The sequence below is a fragment of the Strigops habroptila genome, chromosome W (genome assembly GCF_004027225.2).
Source record: "Strigops habroptila isolate Jane chromosome W, bStrHab1.2.pri, whole genome shotgun sequence".
In the NCBI taxonomy this organism is placed as follows: Eukaryota; Metazoa; Chordata; class Aves; order Psittaciformes; family Psittacidae; genus Strigops; species Strigops habroptila.
In genome coordinates, this window is record NC_044301.2 from 13,417,963 (window position 1) to 13,444,579 (window position 26,617).

General features: G+C 41.6%; 1 protein-coding gene across 1 annotated transcript in view; it reads left to right on the forward strand.

The window, feature by feature from the left end:
• The window catches only part of LOC115619248 (cadherin-13), a 297,405-nt gene that overhangs the window by 42,459 nt on the left and 228,329 nt on the right, over nt 1-26,617 (forward strand). Inside the window, exon 3 of the mRNA XM_030511297.1 lies at nt 25,860-26,012. Coding sequence (XP_030367157.1) covers nt 25,860-26,012 — 153 coding nt within the window. The remainder of the gene's footprint in view (nt 1-25,859; nt 26,013-26,617) is intronic.

The window sequence follows — 26,617 nt, forward strand, 5'->3', positions numbered from 1 at the left end:
ACGAAAACACACCTCCACCTCCAATGCTACCCGCCTCCAAAGTGAGACCACCCCTCTTTGAGCATGCTCTTTGAATTTTTTGTGGCATATACCTTTAAAAGCGAAGCGAGGAAAATTTACACCAAGAACAATAAAGGTATGTATGACTAGAGTCACTCAAGCTCCACCTTGAAAGCGAAAAATACTATAAAAATGACCCAAAAAGTGGGGGGCTTTAGGGAAGACATCATCGTGGACGAGCCGAGGAAAACCCCATCAGCAGACTACTCTCGACTCCTGGGACCGGTCGACGGGCTGGACCTTTCTTCCCCCCCATAGGGACGCCTTTGGGTAAGACTTGCACTGTATCCAGTGCTTCCCCGGGAAAATTAGGAATCTCTATATAGAGTTACTTTTTACTTTTATACTTTAAAGCCAGGCTGTATTATTCATAACTTTGTCACGCGGTTGTATACTTTATTATTTGCACGTGCTTTTGCAGACAGTGTATTTATCACCGGCAATCCACAAGAACCTGTATCTGTTGCTTTAATAAACTGCACTGTTTAAGTAGCTAATCGTAAATCTCTCACTGAACGTGACCAGCTCCCTCAGTGTGGCCGTGCTAGTTCGTGAGCACGATTAGACTGAAGGTGCAGTGCACTATTAGTGCATCCAGAATCGTGATTATTCAACATATTGAATGCGACCGGACTGATAGTGGCAAATTGGGCATCACTCAGAATCTAAGCCTAGCCGCACCCAGCCCCTCTAATATCTGAGGATCAGCTGGAAAGCAAGGGGGTTTATTTTCTGCCAAATTATTTTACCCTTTTTCACGCAACACTGGTCCACCAATTTGTTTCCAGTGTTGCAAAATGCAACCCAGTGGGGATTTCTTTAAAATCCCCCCTATGGAGGCAGTGGTCCTGATCTCCATCCAAATACAAAATGCAACCCAATGAGGACCTTTTCAGGCCCCCCCCCTTTGGAGACAGTGGTTCCCATGATCCTGACCTCCATCCAAATACAATGTCCTGACAACCAAACAAATCCTTACCCACTGAACAGGGCATCCCCTGTGACTAATGTGGATAAGTTACCAAAAAGAATGCCTTTTTAAAGAAATAAAATCGGGGTTTTACCAAGGTCCCAAGTCAGTCTGGGGATCTGTGGTTCCTTTCAGGGAAATCCTTGATGTCGGTGTGAAGGTCCCAGAGGCTCCCCTGATCCACGGGAAACAGGGCAGAGGGTCATGGACATGGTTAAAAAAACTGGTTTGTGATCATTATAGTAATAATTTGTGTTTGTATCTTAGCATGTATCATGATTCAATTTTGTAGTTGCTGGTCATGATGGCATATTAGAATCAAATATGGGTAAAAGGGTATAGAATGAGATTTACATCATGCAAATGATGAGAGTGTACTTGACTTTTTACCTGCAAGCCTTTAGGTGTCATTTCTCTTGCTGACCAGTGTAGACTAAGTGAAACTTCTGAAAGCATGTTAATGTTTGCATGCACATACATTAAACTGTATTTTAATATACAGATGCCAATTTTTGTATGCACATGCATATGTTTATGCATGCATATTTATATAAATATGTGTCAATAGGAGAAAAGACTAAAACAAAGACACCCTCACTTGGAATGGAGACATCTTTTGGCTTGCTGAGTCAGAAAATGTAGATGTTATGCACAGTTAAATTTTATGGCTCAGCTTCTAATTTTTTGAGGAAGGAAATTATAAAATTTGAACGAATTATCACACTAAAGAGTGACTATTTTCTGCATAAATTAAGTTTGGCTAATTGATGTTGTTACAAAATTGAATTAAATAGTTTTGCAAGATGAGAATTATGTACTCTGAGGAATCTTGATGCAAATAAACATTAATCATATTTTATTTTCTATGATTTTGTTGGAGAGAGCCCTTATAAAAACTACAAACAGATTAAGACCTTTTTAGAGTGTGTACATGGACATAAACAAGAACCATGCTGATTTCATGACAGCTACCAGCAATTTGTGATTACACTTGATCCATTTGTGGGTTTATAGAAATTTAGCAGTAGGTTTTAAAAGGACATTCTAAAAGACCTTCTGTATTTTTGTCAAGTACCTTGGAAAGAACAGACAATCCATTTTCTGGGGCTCTACAAACAAATTACTATATGTTTAGCATGTTGTATCTTGAGATATAGCATACTTGTATTGAAAACTGTTAGGTAGAAATAAATCTACTGTGGAATAAATGGCAAAACCTCCAGTGAAAATATTAGGCTCAGAGATTCACCCTTCAATTTTACTACCTACTTGAGTAATGGTTCTACTTTATGAACTGATTATTGGCTTTACACAAACCAAGCAAAAATCAGCCTGGTAGATCATTCATTTGTGGTTTTTAATTACGTACAGCTCTGTTAAATGTTAGTATGAATAGTTTTTGTACTAATATAAAGCTTAATGTAATATTTTTAAAACTACCTATTTTTGGTTTTTTTAAAGTCATTAATGCTATCATTAATGTAGTACATCATACTGTAGTACAGTAATAAAGTACATTTAAAATGTACTGCAATAATACAGAATAGATAAAGGAAAAGAGACATGTGGGAAAATAACCTTAAAGAGTGTTCATGGGTATTTGTTTTTTTAATTTAGATATTCCTTTCACAGTTTTAGGACTTTTTCTTATATGAGTGTTTTCTCATATGTCTGTAAATGCAGCAAAATTAGCTCCTGTTATGTCTAATTGATAAAGCATTATTTTCTAACCATTGACAAAATTACTTAAGAGATGTTTAATAAAACCAAGTGGTGTGTACTAATGGTTTTGTGTCCTATGTCTACTGCCTGCTCAGCCAGAAAGTTCAGCACTGAGAATCTGAAATTTTGAATGGGATATTGGACTCAGCTATACAAGAGTACAGGTTTATAAATAATGATTATTTTTCACCATTATTTCAGAGTTGTATTTTTCTAAATCTCATTCAATCTTGTTAGTATTTTTGTTTCAATCTTAAAAGACTTATGAAAGCAATTTGTGCAGATCTCTGGTGGTAGGACAGGTTACTTAGATGCAGTGGGTTTTTCTGGATAGCTGGTTCCCAGGCTACAGTTGCCTTTCTGGCTTCCTGTTAGGCAACTTTTTACAATGTATAGCTGTTTCTTTTTCTCTTTTTAAATCCCCCCTTTTTTAAAAAAAAAAAAAGTTAATACAGAGCCTTATACTTCCTCTTTTATTAAGTCTGAGGTTTCCTCTTAGTCCGGGTTTGTCAAATACAGGTCTTTTCTTGGAAGGCTGTTTCAGATATTGCTATTAATTGAAAATTTAAGAATACAGCTTTTTAGCACAATGAATGGGTATTACAATTAGATAACTTTTAATTCTGACTTCTTGAAGACAGTAATAATATACCTGGAAGACAATAACTGACATGCTGGACAACAGACTACTATATATATTACTGAAGCTTTTTTGTTTCACTGCTCCAGCTTTTAGAAGTTTAAATCCAAGTTATAAGTTAAGTTCTGCATTTTGACAATGACTAGTTTGGAAGTTGTGTGTTCTATTTTCATCTTGACTGATTCCATAATTCCCCAGCATGATTTCGTGAAGTGATATATGTATAAGACTATTGTAATTATATAGTAATCCGAAAGTTTCTTAAGAGACTGATATAACTCTGTCACTAATTGCAACTCTATTAAGATGTTTGCACATTGGAACCTTTACTTTGATATGTTACATTTCTAATTCTAGCCAGGGTCAAGCATTCAGTAGGTTATAAACTGACCTCTTTAAAGTGGTAAAGTAAATCTAAGTTCATGGTAGCTTTTTAACTTAAGGTGATAATATTTGTGAAATGTACTGTGGATTTTGAGCCTTTATTTTTGGGAAGAATGGAGGAAAAGAAGAAGAGCAGACTATTGAAAAGATCATAGTAGAAGACTGAAGGCATGTTTCTCCATGCTTTGTTGGTGACACTATTACTGACAAAACCAAATTATTTCAGAACCCAAAGTCTGGATAAATTTGGAATCTGAAGCTTTGTTAAAGGAGGGAAAGTCACTTATGGAACTGCGAACAAACCCACTTTCAATTAGTAAGTGTTCCTTGGCTGGGTAATCATGTCTGTGGTACTCTGTGCAATAAACTGGGTAACCCCTCACTCGGCAAAGGAATACCAATTTGAAACAAGGAGTCATTAACAGATTTGAAATGCTCTCTAGTTGTAGCAATTTCATCAAGCACGTTTATTTTTCACCTCTAGCTAATGCGAATTCAATCCATTAGAGCTACTGAAACAAAGGCAATGGTAGAGCAATCAGTAGTATTTGCGGAAGATAGAAGAAAAGATGAAAGATGGAGGAATTTTTAAAGGCACATGGGAAAAGAATGTGAATTTAACAGAACAAAGTAGGGAGCCAAAAGCATTTTTCAGAATCAAGTATTTTTCAATCCATTTATGTACCCAGCTAGGGAGCAAAGCAGCCCAGGTTTGTGTTGTTAGTTGTGGACTTGGATATGGATGGTTGCCTTTCCATGGAGACAAGTGGAACGAGACTTGGGATAGGGCTCAGGGGTCAGCTGTTATGAGTTGCTGCATATTACTTGAGATGTGCTGACAATGTAGGCTTCCTTGCTTCCCACAGACACTCTGACTTAAATTCTTTATTTGATGTTAAGTCAGGCTGAATATTATACTAAATGAAGCAGGATTACTGCCTAATTGCATACCTTTTAAGCTGTCATTGTAAATGGGTCAGGATAGAGCTGAATAGTGATTTTGTGTTATAAATGAGGACAACTCTTGACAAAGCTTCCCTCTGCCACCCTTGAATTCATTCTAGTTCACCCCTGTTTAAATTATGTATTCACATGTATCCGAGTTTCCAATAAATTATATTTTGTCTATTTTTTCAGCAATGAATTAGAATGAAATCAGAAGTAGAGTAGCAATAATTATACTTTTGTTTTTCCTAAGGCTTTTGCAGTTACGTGCATGTAGGTAAAATTACTGATCTGGTTTGTGATGACATTGTTAACTTTAAGGGCCAATATCAGAAACCACAAATTATATTTACCATTCACGACTTCAAGTTAAATAGCTGCCTATCATTTCTAGTAACTTGTAGCTACTTACAGCTGTTTTGAATTGACCTCTGATGGTTAACCATTTAAGGTGAAAAGTTAGGTGGCCCCATTGTTAAAAACGGAAATGATTTTAGAGAACAAAAATTAAAATCCTTTATTTACATCATAAAGCACCATAGAGCATTGTTGCTAATAGAAGTATGAAGTGCTTCATCAGATTAAAATGTTTAAAGTTTTAAATATCAGAGATAGGCATCAAATATAGCCACCATCTGTTCTTGATAGAAGTGCTAACATCTGCTGAGACGCAGACCTGTGACCTCTAGATAAGTTTTTATACACAGAAAAATATTTTTCTTCCTACTTTGACCTTCCATGCACAAGACATGAGCCATGGATTTGTTTTCCTAGGCTGAAGAAAATCTATAATTAGATCTGTGGGTTGTCTGCTACAAATGGGAATTGGGTGCTAAGCAGGTTCTTAGACTATACAGAAGTATTATATTGACTTCATGTAATGGAACTGAATTTTTTTTTTAAATGCCCTTCATCATGATATTTCTTTTTTAATATCTTCAATTATAAATTAATAGTGTGCATATTGTTCTAGGTTCAATATGCAAAATATTTTCAAAAGTCAAGACTTTGCAGGTTGTTGATTTCTTCAAATGAAACTGAATCTTAATTTTCAAGAGTGGTTTTAGATGAATAATTTTCACCAGCTCAGTTTTTCTCACTTTACTACTCCTATTCAATTCTTCAGTTTGGCTCTGCAACTTCCATGTCTTATTCTGTAATTTCAATTACTCTACCCAGCTGGAAGTTCCTGCTTAATCCTGATCTTGATTTCTTTCTTTGCTGCATGCATGGATCTAAAGATAACATTTGTAGCTAAGTTCCATGGGCAGTAATTGTAGCTGCAGGCAGAGGAAACAGCTAGGTTTTTTTATGTTCTCCAGACAACCCAGGGCAAACTTCTCTGGACCTTAGCAGCAGATTATTTTAGCCTGGGCACAGTGCAGCTGAGATGCTGCTTCCAGCCTGGTGCTGGGTCAGAGTGCTTTTTCCTGTCTGGGATGCTGCAAAAGTGGCCTTGAATAATAAATCAAAGACTTTGACCTTATTCAGAATAGATAGTACTGTGTAATACCTGGAAAAAGGTACTGTAAATCATCTCTGTTCTCTTTTTCTCCCACCACTTGTAGATTTAGGTATGTGTGGTGATTACACATTATGTATTTTGTCCTGTGTTGCGGTTTTCTGCAATTAGAAACCATTAAATGTTGTAATGTATCTGCATCTCTGCCTTTTTAGATCAGTGATAAGTTTGCAATAAAACACCTCTATAAATCTAAATAATTTTTTTTTTTTTTTAAGGGCATCTTTTGAGTTGTTCTTCATTTAATACATTTAATATTGTCAATCAAAGTCAGATTTTTCCTAACAGCTGACCATAGCTTTTGAGCTACTCTGGCTATCACTCAAAAGACAGTGGTTCTCAAATTCCTTCAGCTAACAGGGTTCGTTGCCAGTTAATAACAGCAATTAAGGTATGGTGATAAATAGCTACTGAAAGGCCAAATCAGCCAGTGAAATATCCAGGCCTTCTGAGATGGGTAATACTTGTAGGGCACTTTCAGATTATGAAAAACTATGTTTATAAATTCTGTGCTGTCAGTGAGAAGATAGATACTACTGTGTGCTGAGTCTGGAGTTTGCAGAAATGTATGTGAAATCAACTGCTACTTAGGAAAAGGGGAAGTGAAAATTATTTTTAATGAATCTTCTTCCTCTTTATATATTAGGAGTATAAGGAAACTGAAGGATTACCTGCTACAAAAGATAATGCACATCTTGATGTGTTCATTGAATTACTTCAGTCTATGAGCAAATGCTCACTGTTAGTTATTTATGTTGATTAAATCCTCAAATTTGATGCAATTGTAGATGAAGCCTGCAGGGCCCAGTCCTGCAACTGATTCTTGAAGGGGGATTGTTGCAACTCTGTCCAGCTACGATAATGAACCTCGGACTGAAGAGATCTGCAGGTGCACAGGGCTTCCACATGCTTCATGCTTCCAAAATGAATTTATCATTTTGTTGCATTTGGACACCTGTACATCCTACTACAAAATTGATCTGAATTTTGTAAATGTTTATGGACAATTATGATAAAAAGCCTTTATGTTGAGATCATATTTTTGGTTGAATATCAAATATCCTATATGTGTTGATTATTCTAAAAATATCTCAAAAAATGAGCACTGGTGGTGAAACAACTTGACCAGTTTTAATATATTGTGTTATTTTCATACATTAAGATATTTTGTTGAAATATGTCTATGGAATTTATTAACCTTGTCAAATTTCAGATTTAAAGTTGTTTTTATTATAGTTACTAAAACATTGTATTTGCACTAGTGTAACAAATTAATAGTTGGTATAGTAACTTCTATAGGAAGCAGAGCCCCCATCCAACAAAAAGCTCAAATATGCCATCTGTGTTTCAAGCAATATGAGTTCCATTTCCCTCATGTACATACAAGGTCTGAATATGAGACCCGATAAGTGTATTCATGCAGTTTTGTCTGGATTGGTTCAGGCAAGGAACATTTGTATGATTTGCAGACCCCAATTAGTCTTGTAAGCATGCATCAAAAATAAGCTATAACTATGTGTTTTTAATTTTCAAAATGTTGTTCCTAAATTTGATACTTACTAAAATGTTTTCTGTGACAAAGCTCATAGTTGAGATGGTAAAAAAAACCCTGTGGAGAATATCAGAATTTCAACTCCTGTGGGTTTGGGGGTTTTTTGGTTTTTGTTTTTTTTTGGGGGGGGGTGGTGGTGTTGGTTTTTGTTTGTTTGTTTGTTTGTTTGTTTAGATGGTTGGTTGTTTTTTTATTTCCATGTTACATCTCTAAAAGTTGGTATAAAAGTTTCCACATTCAAGGTATTAGTACACCCAGTACTCAATACTTAAAAAAATTTTCTACAGCTATTAAGAAGACTTCAATTTACAGATGCACTACTGTAATAACACATGTTCCAGTTTGAGGAACTTTTTTCTGTAATAAGAATTCTGAAATAAGAAGTAATGGCTAATCTTGTAATCATAATTTTGCTCAGTGGCCACTGATCTTTTAATGTGTATGTTAAAATGCAAATTTCAGACACTTTCTAGTCATGTGTTTTGCCCAGTTAAAACTGAGTCTTGAGGATCAGACATAGAAAATAAATAGATTTAAAATAACTGAATTCTGGCTTTCTCTGCTGAGTTGAATCAAGTCTGTTGTCTATATAATTTTTTTTCCTCTGGGAAATATATATATGTGTATATAGCACACAAGCATATATGATGCTGTATATTAACAGAATCAAGCCACATATTTGTAGCTGATGACACAGAAGCAATGTCTGCTGTACTAAACATTGTTTTCCCCATCTTTGGTTCCCCTAGAAACCAAACTCTTCACCTTGACTTTATGTGTGTTCCTATTCCTTGTCTGTCATAGGAGGTTGGGTCAGGGTTGTATACTCCTGTTGCTGGTCACATTTCCCTTTTCACTCTGGGTTTGTGCTTTCTGGAGTGCCGTTCCAGTGCAAGTGCAAATATTAGAATCTGAGTGATTGATTGACTGCCTGGTTTAAGCTTTGCACTAAGAGCACATGGTCTGGGAGGTTTAGACAACTATGAAAATCTTGCCTCATACATAGACTGGAGATTCAAAACTGATCTGGAAATGTATTGAAATTTAGAACTGTGGTATTGCCTACATTATTGTATTGCATAAGCATCTTTAACTGCTGAAGTTCTGTTGTTTAACCGAATTTTGCAAATATTGTTCATATTTGTCTCCATTAACTTAGCTCATGTTTTGGATAACATACTGAATGGGCATTTGTCCAGATGTGTATTGGTTGATAATATAATGAAGCTAATAGCAAGGCTTACTATGTTTGTGAAGAGCCATAGAATCATAAAATGATTTGGGTTGGAAGGAACCTTAAAGATCATCTAGTTCCAACCCCCTGCCACAGGCAGGGGTACAGTGTTACCTAAAATATATATTGTCATATATAATGTGTTTGGTTTTATCTCTAATTATCATGACCAAAGGATGTAGTCACTTAAAGAAGCTTTATAATTTCTGTTACTGTTAACTATGTGAATAAATCACCTGGATGTTCTTGGCTGTCACCCATATATTGAATGAATTCTGAAGAAAGGCCTAGTCAGAGAGAAAGCGAAGGTCAAATTTAGCCAACATGTCTCCCTCTGTCAAAGAGCAGAATTTGGTTCCCATGCTTAACTAGTTTATCCAGTATTTAATTAATGCAGATAGAAGTATTGAGAACCATAGACTTAATAAATTATTAAACAAACAAATATGTTGATGTATGTTTATAGTACTGAAGCAGCTTCTGTTGGTTAGTGCTTTTGAATAATGATGGGAATATTTTGCATTTGTTTTGGTTGAAGGATCATTTGAGTCAGTACAGAGCAGATGGAGCCTGTAAAAAATAGTTCACCTCGAAATATTCCATGGATAAATTTGCTTCCTAGGAGGCATGGGGAGGGGGGTAAACACCAAAACCACCCCACACCACCAAAAAAACCACAAGAGAGTGTAATGTTCTGGAATAAAGAGTAGTGGGGTATGAACCAAATATTCCTGTCTGAGGATGGGATTTGTTATCTAATTAAAAAGTGAAATTATTATAGAATCATAGAATCATAGAATGGTTCGGGTTGGAAAGGACCTTAAGATCATCTAGTTCCAACCCCCCTGCCATGGGCAGGGACGCCTCGCACTAAACCATGTCACCCAAGACTCCATCCAACCTGGCCTTGAACACCGCCAGGGATGGAGCATTTATCCCTTCTTTGGGCAACCTGTTCCAGTGCCTCACCACCCTCACAGTAAAGAACTTCTTTCTCATACCTAACCTGAACTTCCCCTGTTTAAGTTTGAATCCATTACCCCTTGTCCTACCACTACAGTCCCTGATAAAGATTCCCTCTACAGCATCCTTGTAGGCCCCCTTCAGACACTGAAAGCTGCTATGAGGTCTCCACGCAGCCTTCTCTTCTCCAGGCTGAACAGCCCCAACTTTCTTAGCCTGTCTTCATACGGGAGGTGCTCGAGCCCCCTTATCATCCTTGTGGCCCTCCTCTGGACTCGCTCCAACAGCTCCATGTCCTTTTTATGTTGAGGACACCAGAACTGTACACAGTACTCCAAGTGAGGTCTCATGAGAGCAGAGTAGAGGGGCAGGACCACCTCCTTCGACCTGCTGGTTGTGTTCCTTTTGATGCAGCCCAGGATATGGTTGGCTTTCTGGGCTGCAAGCGCACACTGCTGGCTCATGTTAAGTTTCTCATTGACCAACACCCCCAAGTCCTTCTCCACAGGGCTGCTCTGAATCTCTTCACTTCCCTTCCCAACCTGTAGCTGTGCTTGGGATTTCCCTGACCCAGGTGTAGGACCTTGCACTTGGCTTTGTTGAACTTCATGAGGTTGACATTGGCCCAGCTCTCAAGCGTGTCAAGGTCCCTCTGGATGGCATCCCTTCCCTCCAGCGTATCAACTGAACCACACAGCTGAGTGTCTTCAGCACTATCAACCAGCAGTCTTTGGTCCCCCTGCCCTCTAGGGCTTTATCCCATGGAACCTTACTGAGCTGGTTCCTGAAGAGGCCAAAGTCTGCTCTGTTGAAGTCCAGGGCAGTGAGCTTGCTGCGTGCCCTTCTCACTGCCCTGAGTATCTCGAAGTCTGCAGGCTTAAATTTTAAACTAACAGTAGTGTGTGTGCCTTTAACATAGTAGAATAGACCAAGCTGTTCTAACTTACTAACATGTAGAGAGAAAGGAATGTTCGGCTTATGGGGGAAGGAACGTCACGGGACTGATAACAACTAAGGAGACAATAAATAAGACCAAGGATGTTAGCCTTCAAGATAGCAGAGTGGCGCCCAACATGGAGCAAGACTGGAACAGAACAGAAGCAAGGACATACCAACTGCTAACTGGGTGCTAGGACCTTAGGAGCGTGCACAAGCACTGAGGTCATTCAGTAAACACAGTGAGGAAAACTATGGGTGACCACCAGAGACCCCCACTCAGCAAGAAAGCACATGCTTAACTAGTATGCAAATATTATAATTAGTACCTGGAAACACTGTAAATATGCATGAGTGTGCTAAATACATAGATGCTGCCGGCAAGTGACAGGTGCACTCACCTTTGCAAAGCTATTTGCATGTGCACCCAGTGCTGCAACAAAGAATGCCTGCTTTCTAAAACTCCAAATTGAGTCTTAGAGAGTTTCTCCGACTGACTTTTACAGTAACAATTTGTACCCAAACAGGGACCCTTTGCCATGTTTCCTATGGATCCAGGGAGCCTCTGAGACCTTCATGCTGGGGAATTTGCCTGAAAGGAACCACAGCTCGCCGGACTGAGTTGGGACCTCAGTAAGATCCCTGATTTTATTTCTTTAGAAAGGCATTCTTTCTGGTCCCTGCCATGTAAGTCACAGGCTGTGGAGGCCCGAGTTTTTATGTTACAGAAACCAGCCACTGAGCTGAATATACCAGAAGAAGCGGAGAATACACCCCGCAAGTATGGTCTGCTGGAGCACTGGGACAATCACAAAATACAGAAGCAGTAACTATTAATCTGAAACCAAACGTCAGACCGGTAAGACAGAAACAATATCCTATAAAACTGGAAGCAAGAAAAGGACTAGAGCCTCTAATAGAAAAATTCAACAAATACTTTGGGACAAAAATGGACTGTATTTGTACTTCACATGGTAACAACCATTCTGGAACAGAAAAGGAGTCATTGTCTTTTCCCAATGTCGTGTTTTGAGCCCAGCCGGTAACTCGGAACCACGCAGCCGCTCGCTCACTCCCCCCCTTCTTCCTCCCCTCACTCCTGGAGGGATGGGGAGGAGAATCAAAACAATGTAACTCCCACAGGTTGAGATAAGAGCAGTCCCGCAACTAAAGTATAATACAAAACCACTACTGCTACCACCAATGATAATAATGATAAGGGAAATAACAAGGGGAGAGGATACAATTGCTCACCACCTGCCGACCGATACCCAGCTCGACCCGAGCAGTGATTTGGGCCTTCCGGGTAAACTCCCCCGGTTTATATACTGGGCATGACGTGCTGTGGTATGGAATACCCCTTTGGCCAGTTTGGGTCAGGTGTCCTGTCTCTGCTTCCTCCCGGCTTCCCCTCCTCCCTGGCAAAGCATGAGACTGAGAAAGTCCTTGGTCGGAATAAACATTACTTAGCAACAACTAAAAACATCAGTGTTATGAGTGTTGTTCCCAGGCTGAAAGTTAAAAAACACGGCACTGCACCAGCTACTAAGAAGGAGAAAAATGACTGCTATAGCTGAACCCAGGACAGTATCCACCCCTTATTCCATACCATTCACGTCATGCTCAGGTCCCACATCTCTCAACACACCATCACCCCTATCCCATATATACACATATATATACACCCACACCCACACACAAAGAGAAAGATATCATTCCCTAGTCCATGGACCAATCCCTGTAATATTGTTGAATTCATCCAGTCCATGATGTCAGGCTCCATCTCTTGTAATAGTCTTTCAGGACAGGAGGGACGGTGTGTAGTGCTGGGTTGTTGCCTGCTGATGACACCGCTGAACTCACTGGTCACTGCTGAGCTCGTCTGGTTTCCTCAGGATTCATTCTTTGTTGAGGTGATGATCGGAGGGAAGTCAGGGTCAATTGCTGGCGACCTGAAGATATCTAGCTGGTGGGCTATCAAAGTGTTATAGAGCAGGCAGCAGCGTACAATTGCGTTCATTGGCTGTTTTCCCCCAAAATCAAATCCCCTTGAGGTACACATCGGACTTCCCCATCTTCCCGCATTACCCACCAAGTATATCCAGGTCCCTGAGCAAAAGCAACCCCACGAGTGGGTTTGCCTTTACCTGAAGCAGGAATAACCCAGACTGTCTTCCCCAACAAATTCTTTATGTGCACCACAGGAACTTTATCCCCCTCTACAGTACATAAAAGTTCTGATTGGGCTGGGCCAGCCCTGTTGGCAGATCCCTTAGTGTTGACCAACCAGGTGGCTTTTGGTAAATGTGTATCCCACTGTTTGAAAGTCCCACCACCCATTGCTCTCAGTGTACTTTTCAACAGCCCATTGTACCGTTTGATTTTCCCAGAGGCTGGTGCATGGTAGGGGATGTGATATACCCACTCAATGCCATGCTCTTTGGCCCAAGTGTCTATAAGGTTGTTCCGGAAATGAGTCCCATTGTCTGACTCAATTCTCTCTGGGGTGCCGTGTCGCCACAAAACTTGTTTCTCAAGGCCCAGGATAGTGTTCCGGGCAGTGGCGTGGGGCACAGCATATGTTTCCAGCAATCCGGTGGTTGCTTCCACCATGGTAAGCACATAGCGCTTGCCTTGGCGGGTTGGTGGGAGTGTGATATAGTCAATCTGCCAGGCCTCCCCATACTCGTACTTCAGCCATCGTCCTCCATATCAGAGAGGCTTTAATCGTTTGGCTTGCTTAATTGCAGCACATGTTTCACATTCGTGAATAACATAGGCAATACTGTCCATTGTTAAGTCCACCCCTCGATCACGAGCCAATATATATGTGGCATCTATGCCTTGATGGCCTGAGGTGTCATGGGCCCACCGGGCTCAAAGTAATTCACCCTTATGTTGCCAATCTAAGTCCATCTGAGCCACCTCAATCTTAGCAGCTTTTTATCCACTTGCTGGTTATTCTGGTGTTCCTCAGTGGCCCGACTCTTGGCTACATGAGCATCTATGCGACGTACCTTCACCACCAGGTTCTGCACCCGAGCAGCGATATCTTGCCACAATGCAGCAGCCCAGATGGGTTTACTTCTGCATTGCCAGGTGCTCTGCTTCCATTGCTGCAACCACCCCCACAGGATGTTTGCCACCATCCCTGAGTCAGTAGAGAGATAAAGTACTGGCCATTTTTCTTGTTCAGCAATGTCCAAGGCCAGCTGGATGGCTTTCACCTCTGCAAACTGACTTGATTCACCCTCTCCTTCAGCATTTTCTGCAACTTGTCCCAGGGTACTCCACGCAGCTGCCTTCCAGCTCCGATGCTTTCCCACAATAGGGCAGGACCCATCAGTAAACAAGGCATATTGCTTTTCACTCTCTGGCAGTTCATTATATGGTGGGGCCTCTTCAGCACGCATCACCTCCTCCTCTGGTGACATCCCAAAATCTTTGCCTCTGGCCAGTCCATGATGACTTCTAGAATTCCTGGACGACTGGGATTTCCTATTCGAGCTCGTTGTGTAATTACTGCGGCCCACTTGCTCCATGTAGCATCAATTCCATGATGTGTAGAGGAGACCGTGCCTTTGAACATCCAGCCCAGCACATGCAACCGGGGTGCCAGGAGGAGCTGTGCTTCAGTTCCAATCACTTCTGAGGCAGCTCGAAACCCTTCATAGGCTGCCAGTATCTCTTTTTCAGTGGGAGTGTAGCTGGCCTCGGATCCTCTATATCCCCGACTCCAAAAGCTGAGGGACTGACCTCGAGTCTCCCCTGGAGCTTTCTGCCAGAGGCTCCAGGTAGGACCATTCTCCCCAGCTGCAGTATAGAGCACATTTTTCACATCTGGCCCAGCCCGGACTGGTCCAAGGGCTACTGCATGAACTATTTCTCGTTTAATTTGTTCAAAGGCTTGTTGTTGCTCAGGGCCCCATTTGAAATCATTCTTCTTCCGGGTCACGTGGTAGAGAGGGCTTACAATCGAACTGTAATTTGGGATGTGCATTCTCCAGAACCCCACAACACCTAAGAAAGCTTGTGTTTCTTTCTTGTTAGTTGGTGGAGGCATTGCTGTTATCTTGTTGATCACATCTGGGGGGATCTGGCGATGTCCATCTTGCCATTTTCTTCCCAAAAATTGAATCTCCTGTGCAGGTCCCTTGACCTTACTCATTTTAATGGCAAAACCGGCCTTCAGCAGGATTTGGATTATCTTCCTCCCTTTCTCAAAAACTTCTTCTGCTGTATCACCCCACACGATGATGTCATCAATGTATTGCAGGTGTTCTGGAGCTTGCCCCTGTTCCAGTGCAGTCTGGATCAATCCATGGCAGATGGTAGGGCTGTGTTTCCACCCCTGGGGCAGTCGGTTCCAAGTGTACTGGACGCCCCTCCAAGTGAAAGCAAACTGTGGCCTGCATTCTGCTGCCAAAGGGATTGAGAAAAATGCACTGGCAATATCAGTTGTGGCATCCCACTTGGCTGCCTTTGACTCCAGTTCATATTGAAGTTCTAGCATGGCCGGTACGGCAGCACTCAATGGTGGTGTGACTTTTTTCAGGCCACGATAGTCTACTGTTAGTCTTCACTCTCCATTAGACTTTTGCACTGGCCATATGGGGCTGTTAAAAGGTGAGTGGGTCCTGCTGATCACTCCTTGGCTCTCCAGTCTACGGATCAGCTTATGGATGGGAATCAAGAAGTCTCAGTTGGTGCGATATTGCCGCCGGTGCATTGTTGTGGTCGCAATTGGCACTTGTTGTTCTTCGACCTTCAGCAACCCCACAACGGAAGGATCCTCTGAGAGACCGGGCAAGGTGGACAGCTGCTTAATTTCCTCTGTCTCCAAGGCAGCGATACCAAAAGCCCATCTATACCCTTTTGGGTCTTTGAAGTACCCTCTCCTGAGATAGTCTATGCCAAGGATGCATGGAGCCCCTGGACCAGTCACAATGGGGTGCTTTTGCCACTTCCTCCCAGTCAGGCTGATTTCAGCCTCCAGTACAGTTAACGCTTGGGATCCTCCTGTCACTCCAGAAATAGAAATGGGTTTCACCCCTTGATACCTTGATGGCATCAGAGTACACTGTGCACCGGTATCTACTAGAGCCTTATACTTCTGTGGGACTGATGTGCCAGGCCATCTGATCCACACAGTCCAGTAAACCCGATTATCCCTCTCCTCCACCTGGCTGGAGGCAGGGCCCCTCTAATAGTGATCATAAGATTCCCCACTTAGGTCTTGTAGAAAGGGATTAGTATTCCTTATCACAGGAGCTGGAGTAAAATCAGCTCTTTCACTCCATCTGGGAAACTGCTCACCAGAGACTGGAGCAGCAGCTTTCCTGGGAGGATCATCCTTGACCATTGTTCTCCTCTTCAGTTCACGCACCCGTTGCTCCAGAGCTGAAGTAGGTTTTCCATCCCACTTTCTCATGTCTTCTCCATGATCCCTCAGGTAAAACCATAGGGTGGCCCGTGGCATGTACCTCCTATATTTTCTCTCTTGAGCAGTAGGGCGCCTTCTGTTAATAGCTGAGACATGGGTTGGTACGCGTGGGGAGCTGGATAGATCAGATAAATCGTCTCTCAATTGTTTGAACTCCTGAGACAGTTTTTCCACATCCAAAATGATGGAATGGGTGAGATGATTGTCTTTGAACTCTCAGAGTTGATGAAACAGGTAATCCACTGTTGGTGATACTCCATCATTCCAGGTCATTGATGCCAATGTGTGGGCATATGGTGATGGAGCACTCCATGTAAGTTTCTGCCACATGGGTTGTGTACCTTCGACTTCATCTGGATCTACGGATGTGTTCCTGGCATCTGGCCTACGATAGATCATCTCTATAATGGCTGATTCCCTCAGGGACTGGATGCCTTTCTCTATCGTGGTCCAGTTGGCTGAGCGACTCGTAATATCATCTTTGTAGGGAAACCTTTCCTTCACAGCTGCCAGGAGCCGCCTCCAAAGGCTGAGGGCTTGCTTCTTTCTTGCAATCACTTTGTCAATTTCTCCTTCCTTAGCAAGTGATTCCAGCTGCTTGGCTTCCTTACCTTCTAGTTCGTGACCGTCGGCCCCATTGTCCCAGCATCGGAGCAACCAGGTGACAATGTGCTCCCCTGGAAGATGGGTGAAATCTTTTCACATATTCCACAGCTCGGTTGAGGTCCGGGGTCGAGAAGTCATCTCTTCTTCTTCTTCCTCTTCCTCTGACCCACGTAGTAGTAACTCTTGTTCAGATGCTGTTCCGTGTAGTAATGGCATTGGGTCTTCATCTTTCTTCACTTCGCAGGTTTCTCTTTGCGACCCTCGTTTGCTTTTGCTTACAGGGGCAACCAATATTGTCACAAACAGGCCATTTGGTTTAGCTGCAGTGTTTGTCACTGTGGTTGGAGTGACTGCAGTGTCTGCCACTAGGATTGGAGTGACTGCAGTGTCTGCCACTAGGATTGGAGTGGCTGCAGTGTCTTCCACTAGGGTTGGAGTGGCTGCAGTGTCTATTGCCAGGATTGGTGCAGCTGTTTTGCTTGGGAGTTGAGTAACACCAACAGCTGCATTGTCTGTTGCTGTCAGGGTTTGAGTACGGGCTGTGCTTGTCACTGGGGTTGGTGTAGCTGCCGTGCTCAGGGTAGCCACATTGTCTGTTGCTGTCGGGGTTTGAGTAGCTGTTGTGCTTGTCACTGGGGTTGATGTAGCTGCTGTACTTGGAGTAGCTGTGTTGTCTGTTGTGGTCAGGGCTTGAGTAGCTGCTGCGCTTGTAGTTGGGACAGCTGCGTTGTCTGTTGGTTTGCCATCAGATCCAGAGACATTTTTTTCCCTTTGAGGGTGCTGGATAGTCTTGAGCAGAGCTCTGTAGGCGTAGGCCAAGCCCCAGCACGTTGCCATGATTTGTCCCTCTCTGGTATAACCAGGACGACAGCACACCTCTTTTAAGTGTATTACTAGTTTTTCCGGATGTTGCACTTGTTCAGTGGTGAAGTTCCAAAGCACTGGAGGGGCCCACTGGCCTAGATACTTGCCCATACTATCCCACACACCCTGCCATTCCTGACTGTCCAGCCTCAGGGAAAATCTCTTGGTGGTCCTCCTATATCATCGTCTAACCCTAGACCAGATTTGAACCCGATACTGCTTAACTTTCGAGATCAGATGAAGTAGGGTGTTCCCAGGACGGGATGGCCGTGGGTAAAACACACTCCGTATGTTTGCCAACATGCTGATCCCCAGCACAATCAGCAGGCAGGTTTCAAGGGTACTCAAAGGCCATCTAAAACCTTCAGAACTCTCAACTGCTGTTGCAAATAGGCTGGTGGGGGAACAGGGGGTGAAAGAGAATGCCTCCTTCGTAAGTTGACCCCTCGAGGAGAAAAAAAAGATATGCAATTGCTAAAATATTTCATTATATGACTCCCAAAGTATAGAGGTGATGGCCACGCTGGAAGCACAAACCAGACCAGTTTCATGATCAATGAGTCTATTGTATTACAAGTCATTACCATGAAGTACAGTGAAACAAGAACATTAGCCCAGGCCCCCCAGCCGATAAACGCTAAAACAGCAAATAGTGGCTGTAAGTAAGGTACAACATTCTGAAACTCTGAGATCAAGCGCAACAAGTCTGAGAGCCAAATAATCACCATTGTGACGAGTAGTAACCATGAATGCTTATCACAAATATGATTAGACACACTCTGGTCAGATCTTTTGTTATCTCAACCCTTCGTGCCCCACGTTGGGCGCCACAAAGAACTGTCGTGGTTTGAGCCCAGCCGGTAACTCGGAACCACGCAGCCGCTCGCTCACTCCCCCCCTTCTTCCTCCCCCCGCTCCCAGAGGTATGGGGAGGAGAATCAAAAGAATGTAAAACTCCCATGGGTTGAGATAAGAGCAGTCCAGTAACTAAGGTATAATACGAAACCACTACTGCTACCACCAATGATAATAACGATAAGTGAAATAACAAGGGGAGAGGATACAATTGCTCACCACCCGCCGACCGATACCCAGCCCGACCCGAGCAGTCATCTGGGCCTTCCAGCTAACCCCCCCCGGTTTATATACTGGGCATGACGTGCTGTGGTATGGAATACCCCTTTGGCTAGTGTGGGTCAGGTGTCCTGTCTCTGCTTCCTCCTGGCTTCCCCTCCTCCCTGGCAAAGCATGAGACTGAGAACGTCCTTGATCAGAGTAAACATTACTTAGCAACAACTAAAAGCATCGGTGTTATCAGCGTTGTTCCCAGGCTGAAAGTTAAAAAACACAGCACTGCACCAGCTACTAAGAAGGAGAAAAATGACTGCTATAGCTGAACCCCGGACACCCAAGCAGGCTGTTAAAATATCAGGCTGTGCTTTTAGAACAAGAGGACATAGAATTGTAAGTAACTAACCTTTTGAACCCAGCAGTGATTTTGACAACTGATCCAGAAGGAGGAGAGCTGACTCACAACTGTTTACAGACTGTTGAGCAGGTTTATTCCAGTCATACTGACCTGCAAGATACATCCCTAAGGGAGGTGGGCTGCAAACTCTTTGTGGGTGGTAGCAGCTTTATGAAAATGGAAACTGGAAAGCAGGATACCCTGTGGTAACCAAACGTAAAATAATAGAGGCTAAAGCACTGCATTCCCCCCCTCCCCCAACACATCAGCACAGAAAGCCGAGCTGATGGTGCTACTGAGAGTTCTGGAATTGTCAGAAAGTCAAAATTTGCTTTTAAGGCACATCAATTCGATAACGCTCCAGTGAATATTGTTAATCACGTTGCTGACAAAGCAGCCAAAGAAGCTATGGGTGGAGACCTTTTACTAATATTGCCTCATAAGTGTCAGTGCTTGGATAATGAAGTTCCAAGTTATCAAACAGAGGATGAGAAATTACCTAGTCTATTAGAAGCCAAGAAGAATGATGAAGGATGGTGGGTTACACCAAACAGGCAAGTAATAATTGCCCAGCCTCTTATGAGAAGAAAAACACCAGGCAACTCATGGGGGAACAGAATCAATGACTGAGGCTTTAAAGCTCCAAGTTCTGAGTATGCAAATAGCTGGAATTAGAAAAGTGTTATAAAGAAGTGTGAACCTTGTTTACCATGCTAAGAGACCCCCACCTGGAACAACAAAGGCAATTGTCCAGGAGACTATTGGCAAGCGGACTTTACAGAATTGCCACAGCACAATGAGCTCAGGTATATGTATATATATTGATACTAATAGACATGTTTTCTCGTTGGCCGGAGGCTTTCCCTTGTCACACCGATATGGCTCACGAAGTAGTAAAGCATTTATTGAATTGAATAATACCCCGATATGGTGTACCAGCAGGCTTGTCCTTGGACAGAGGTCTGTATTTTGTTGCAGAAGTAGTTAGGAAGGTGGGAGAGTGTTTGGGAATCAAGTGGGATCTGCATACCCTATATAGACCTTAGGCTAGTGGGAAAGTGAAATGTATGAATCAGACACTCAAGTTACAATTAAAATATGTCAAGAAAGTTGTTTAACTTGGTTACAAGCCCTGCCAATTGCTTTGTTAAGGATACAAATACAGCCAGGAAGGAATCATGTGAGTCCATATGAACTGATGTATGGCTGGCCTTACCAACTGCCTTTTGTTCCTGATGGCATGTTTTTGCAGGGAAAACAGGATCTCAGACAATACCTGCTGGCACTGGGTAAAACTCTTAGCTCTGGTAATATCTTGGTAGGACATTACCCAGACTGTAGCTGGACAATGCAACTCTGGATTAAGGGACCCCAAACTGGCTATTGGAATGCTCCAGAAGGGAAAGGGTGGTATTGCTTGTGTAATAATAATGCTAGAAAGGCCCTTTCCCCAGGGTGGACTGGAAGATGTACACTGGGTTTTGTACTCCCAGATGCTATACAAGCATTACAGATTGAGGTATCCATCCTATCCTAGGTAACACTGCAGAACCGTATGGCTCTTGGCACATATATAGACCAGAGTGGCAGAATATCCACAGATCTAGCAGAAATCTGGAAGCAAAGATCTTACATCAGGCCATTAGAGATTATACTAAATGGGGATTTGAAGAATTATGGCAGGGACTTACTTCTAGGCTACCAAATTGGATATTGTTAAAAAACTTGTTTGTGATTGTTATAGTAATAACAATCTGTATCCTTGCATGTATCATGACTCAATTTTGTAGTTGCTGGTCATGATGGTGTATTAGAATCAAGTATGGGTAAAGGGTATAGAATGAGACTTACAGGATATATGTATATCCTATAAGTCTCAAAGGGGGGAAATGTAGGCTTAAATTTTAAACTAACAATAGCGTATGTGCCTTTAACATAGTAGAATAGACCAAGCTGTTTTAAATTACTAACATGTAGAGAGAAAGGAATGTTCGGCTGACAGGGGAAGGAACATCATGGGACTGATAACAACTAAGGAGACAATAAATAAGACCAAGGATGTTAGCCTTCAAGATAGCAGAGTGACGCCCAACATGGAGAAAGACTGGAACAGAACAGAAGCAAGGACATACCAACTGCTAACTCAGCACTAGGACCTTGTGAGCATGCGTAAGCACTGAGGTCATTCAGTAAATACAGTGAGGAAGACTATGGGCGACCAAAAGAGAGACCCCCAGTCAGCAAGAAAGTGCATGCTTAATTAGGATGCAAATATTATAATTAGTTCCTGGCAACGCTGTAAATATGCATGAGTATGCTAAATATATAGCTGCTGCCGGCAAGGAATGGGTGCGCTCACCTTTGCGAAGCTATTCGCATGTGCAGTAAAGAATGCTGCTTTCTAAAACTCCAAATTGAGCCTTAGAGAGTTTCTCTGACTGACTTACATGTTAACAACTCTACCATCTCATGATCACTGCAGCCAATCAGGTGGCTTTTGGTAAATGTGTATCCTAATGTCTGAAAGTCCCACCACCCATTGCTCTCAGTGTAGTTTTTAACAGCCCATTATACCGTTTGATTTTCCCAGAGGCTGGTGCATGATAGCGGATGTGGTATACCCACTCAATGCCATGCTCTTTGGCCCAAGTGTCTACAAGGTTATTCTACTAAAGGTTATTTTACTAAAGTCAAAAACACTGCACTGCACCAGCTAATAAGAAGGAGAAAAATAACTGTTACAGCTGAACCCAGGACAGTATCCACCCCTTATTCCATACCGTTCACATCATGCTCAGATCACATATTTCTCAATATACCATCACCTTTTGTTTCATATACACACACACACACAAAGAGAGAGATATCATTCTTTAGTCCATGGACCATCTCTATCAAGTTTGCTGAGTTCATTCAGTCCATGATGTCAGGCTTCATCCTTTGTAACAGTTTTTCAGGGCAGGAGAGATGGTGCGTAGTTGTGGATTGTTGCACTGCTGAACTCATCCGGTCACTGCTGAGCTCATCTGGTTTCATCACAGTTCATTCTTTGTTGGGATGATGATAGGAGGGAAGTCAGGGTCATTCGATGATCACCTGACGGCAGTTCTGGGATACTCCCACTGCTGCTGCCAGCTTTTCCCATTACTTTATTCTCCGCTAATGATCGTGACAGCACATATCTTCTTTTCAAAGCCCAGAGTGGTGGAGATGTTCATCTAGCTGATGGGCTATAGAAGCGTTATATAGCAGGCAAAAGCATATAGTTGAGTTCATTGGCTGCTTTCCCCCAAATTAAATCCCCTTGAGGTACACACCGGACTTCCCCATCTTCCCACATTACCTACCAACTACATCCAGGTCCCTGAGCGAAAGTAATACCACAAGTGGGTTTCCAGAGGCCAGCGTGTGATAGCTGATGAGGGGATGTGATGCACCCACTCGATTCTCTGCTCTTTGTCCCAAGTGTCTATAAGGTTGAGTCCCACTGTCTGACTCAATTCTCTCTGGGGTGCTGTGTCGCCACAAGACTTGTTTCTCAAGGCTCAGGATAGTGTTCCGGGCAGTGGCATGGGGCACAGCATATGTTTCCAGCCAGCCGGTGGTTGCTTCCACCATGGTAAGCACATGGCGCTTGCCTTGGCGTGTCGGTGGGAGTGTGATATAGTCAATCTGCCAGGCCTCCCCATATTTGTACTTCAGCCATCGTCCTCCATACCAGAGAGACTTTAACTGCTTGGCTTGCTTAATTACAGCATGTTTCACATTCATGAATAACCTGGGCAATAGTGTCCATTGTTAAGTCCACCCCTCCATCACGAGCCCATCTATATGTTGCATCTCTGCCTTGATGGCCTGAGGTGTCATGGGCCCACCGGGCTAAAAATAATTCACCCTTATGTTGCCAATCCAAGTCCATCTGAGCCACTTCAGTCTTAGCAGCTTTTCCGCCTCTTGGTTATTCTGATCTTCCTCAGTGGCCCGACTCTTTGGCTAGTTTGGGTCAGGTGTCCTGTCTCTGCTTCCTCCCTGCTTCCTGTGCCCATCCTCACTGGCAGCGCATGAGACACTGAAAAGTCCTTGATCAGGGTAAGTGCTACTGAGCAACAACTAAAACATTGGTATGTTATCAGCATTGTTCTCAGACCAAAGTCGAAAACACAGCACTGCACCAGCTACTAAGGAGAAAAATAGCTGATAGAGCTGAACCCAGGACACATAGTTTCATATATCTTTCTGTTCCATAGAAAACCCATATGGAAGGAAAGTTTATATGACATTTATATGATTTCCTAAAGCTCTTTACATAGGCTTTGCATATCATTGTTGTTTTTGTTGCACTCCTGCCTTTCTGTCTAGTGTAGAGAAAGATCTGTGTGTGATTATCCAGAATTTTTCTGATAAATTCCCTTGCAGAGCCCATGATTTGCTTTTCTTTCTTTCTGTGGCTTGTAACTTTTGTAATTTTTACTTAGGAGAATAAAGGAGCACTCTGACCCCAGAAAATACTGATCTTCACTAGGAAAAAATTACTCTTTTCCCTCTTAGTGAATAGAATAAATCAACTTGAATTGCACATAAAAGCATATGTGGAATAAAGGTGACATGACTATAAACCAGATGTTTTTTATGAATAGAACCTCAGTAAGTTAATACTCAAACAGGTTATGTTTGATATCTCTGGTGGAAATGACTGTTGTATAGACATCTCTGAATTAGATTTTTGTGCTGGCCTGTGGCTGACTTCAGGCCTTTCAAACTACTGTTCTTATATTCAATGGAAAGGTGCACTTGTAAGAAATCTCAGAAATCAGGGCAGAAGATGATCAATTCATCTTCTCCCTGCAAAAATGGGCAATGGTCATGACATTGCAAAATCATAAGCCTAGCTTTATGTTAAGAAAAACATGTATTTTTAGGTTTGGTGTAAAAAATACCAGATTGGTCAAAAAATGAACTGAACAGCAGGTATCTTTCCATAGGAACTATTAAGTTTTGGTTTCAGCACAAAAAACCTGAAGTTACAGAGTTACTTTGCCCTTTTGTCACCCGAAGTGTTGTCTGCCTTGGTGTTTGGCATTCAAAAATACATGAGAAGAAAACTTCATCCATTAGTGTTTCTGACTTGGAGGAAGAAAAAAAATGTGAAACAGGTTTTTACTTCGAAATTTCTCCCTTCCCCAAAGGGTTTGAGAATTGAAACTTTATCTCTGAAAATGCTGATTTCCTATTTCATAACTTCTGGCAATTTTTTTTTCTCAATTAAAATAAAGGAATAATGATTATGGAGTTTAGTCAAAACCTCACTGCCCAGTAATCTGCAAACCAGTGTTGCTGAACCCACCGCAATAGGGCAACAAACATGTATTTCCTCAGGGACATTATTAAACACCCTGAACATTTATTATCTCAAAATGGGAGCAGGTCCAGGTTTCTAAGGCCAGTTTTTCCCTTCCTCTTCCCGAGCTGTAATTTGGACCAGCATATAAATATTTGAGTAGTGTTTCTGTGGAAATATTGATATAAAATTGCTAGAAACAAAAGAACATGAAACAGCAGAGGGAAGGAATGGCTTGGCAAGATTGTCAGCCTTAAAGGGCAAGATTAATTTATAATCCTTCTAGATTCTGGTGTACAAATAGAAATTTGCAAAGCATGTAGCTTGTAACAAACATTGTGTAGCTCTGCAAGTTTACATATCTACAGTCACTAATGTGAGACAGCCTTGAAATTGGATTTTTAGGGATTTTTTTCTTATGGGGAAATAAGGTAGTGATAGTAACAAGGAGTTTCCATATGCATGTGTGTATATATAAGCATACATATAAATTTGGAAAGTGGAGGAATTCCAACTGCATGACTAAGCAGAGTTCTGGGCAGGATACTCAGATATTTTCATGAGGAGATTTTTTTCTCTTAGTTTAAAATCCTGGGAAAGGAGGAGAGTAGAAGGGTATGGGGGGAAAAAAACAACATAAAAATAGTCTATTTTGTAATGACTTTACAATGGCTAATAAAAAGGACTGACTAATTGGAAAATAATGTGTGATGGCTATCTGGTATTGTAAGGGTTGTTGTGAAATAAGTATGCTTTATGCCACTCTCTGGAATATGTCCTCTGCCTTTTTTCTTTTTTTTTTTTCTTTTATTTTGGTCAGTTTGTAGCTACTTTATCAATTTAATTGAATATAAGAAATAGAAGTAAATAAAATGTCAAATTCTAGACGCAGAGTGAATGCAGTAGCAATGGAATAATAGAACCTTTAAGCAGTTAAATAGAAGACAGTAAAGATAAGATAGGAACTGGCTAAGGACATGAGTAGCTTTTCCAGGGTTTAGCACAAGAATTGTACAGTGTTTTCTGAATGATAGAAACCATATTTTATAGTTATGTGTTTGTATTACTATGAACCATATTTTATAGTAATATATTATTGGCAGGGAATATACCTTGACATTAGGTAGAAGATCAAAATGGCCTATATAGTTTTAGAATTATTATAAAAGTTTTTATAATATGGCCCATATCTTCTTGTTTTCTGCCATGCAGGTCGTCCACAGTGGAGGGACAGAGAGAGCAAAGTTTCGGCTCTCTGGTAAGGGAGTAGATCAAGACCCAAAAGGAATTTTTAGAATCAGTGAGATCAGTGGGGATGTCTTCGTAACCCGAGCTCTTGATAGAGAAGCAATTGCCAATTATGCGGTGAGTACTCACGGCAATAGGATATCTGCTTCTGTGTTGATAATATGTATTTTTGGAATGTGTATTTGCTTTTCAAACAACTGCAGTTATTGAAGACTAAATTGTGGCTACTGTCCTATAAAATTTCCAGAAAAAGTATTTGTCCTTTGGAAATTATATGCAATTGAAACTCTACTCTGCTTTCTGCATGTAATTCCTGTCATTTATCTTTAGTAGAAATCCTGTCTGAGCATCATGTATGCATTTGATATGTGAATACGAAATTCTGCTTGGACAAAAGGAGATCTTTTTGTGAAGCTGCCACTAAAGTACTACATGGTTATACTTTTTCTTTTTTATTGTCGAGCCGTCAATGGAATATACTATTTAACTCCATTTTTAGTAATGGATATCTTTTAACAGAGATAAAGAAAATTCTGTTAAGGTGAAAATGTTAGCAGATGCTAACGTATCAGATGTGTGTCTTGTACTAAAGCTTCCTTTCTTTGTCAATAAATGCTATGTTTCTTCCTATTGAAATTCTAACAAACAATCTCTGAAATCTGCAAAGTAACTACACCACAATGTCCTGAAATGCATGGTCTAAATAGAGGATCTGTCAATTC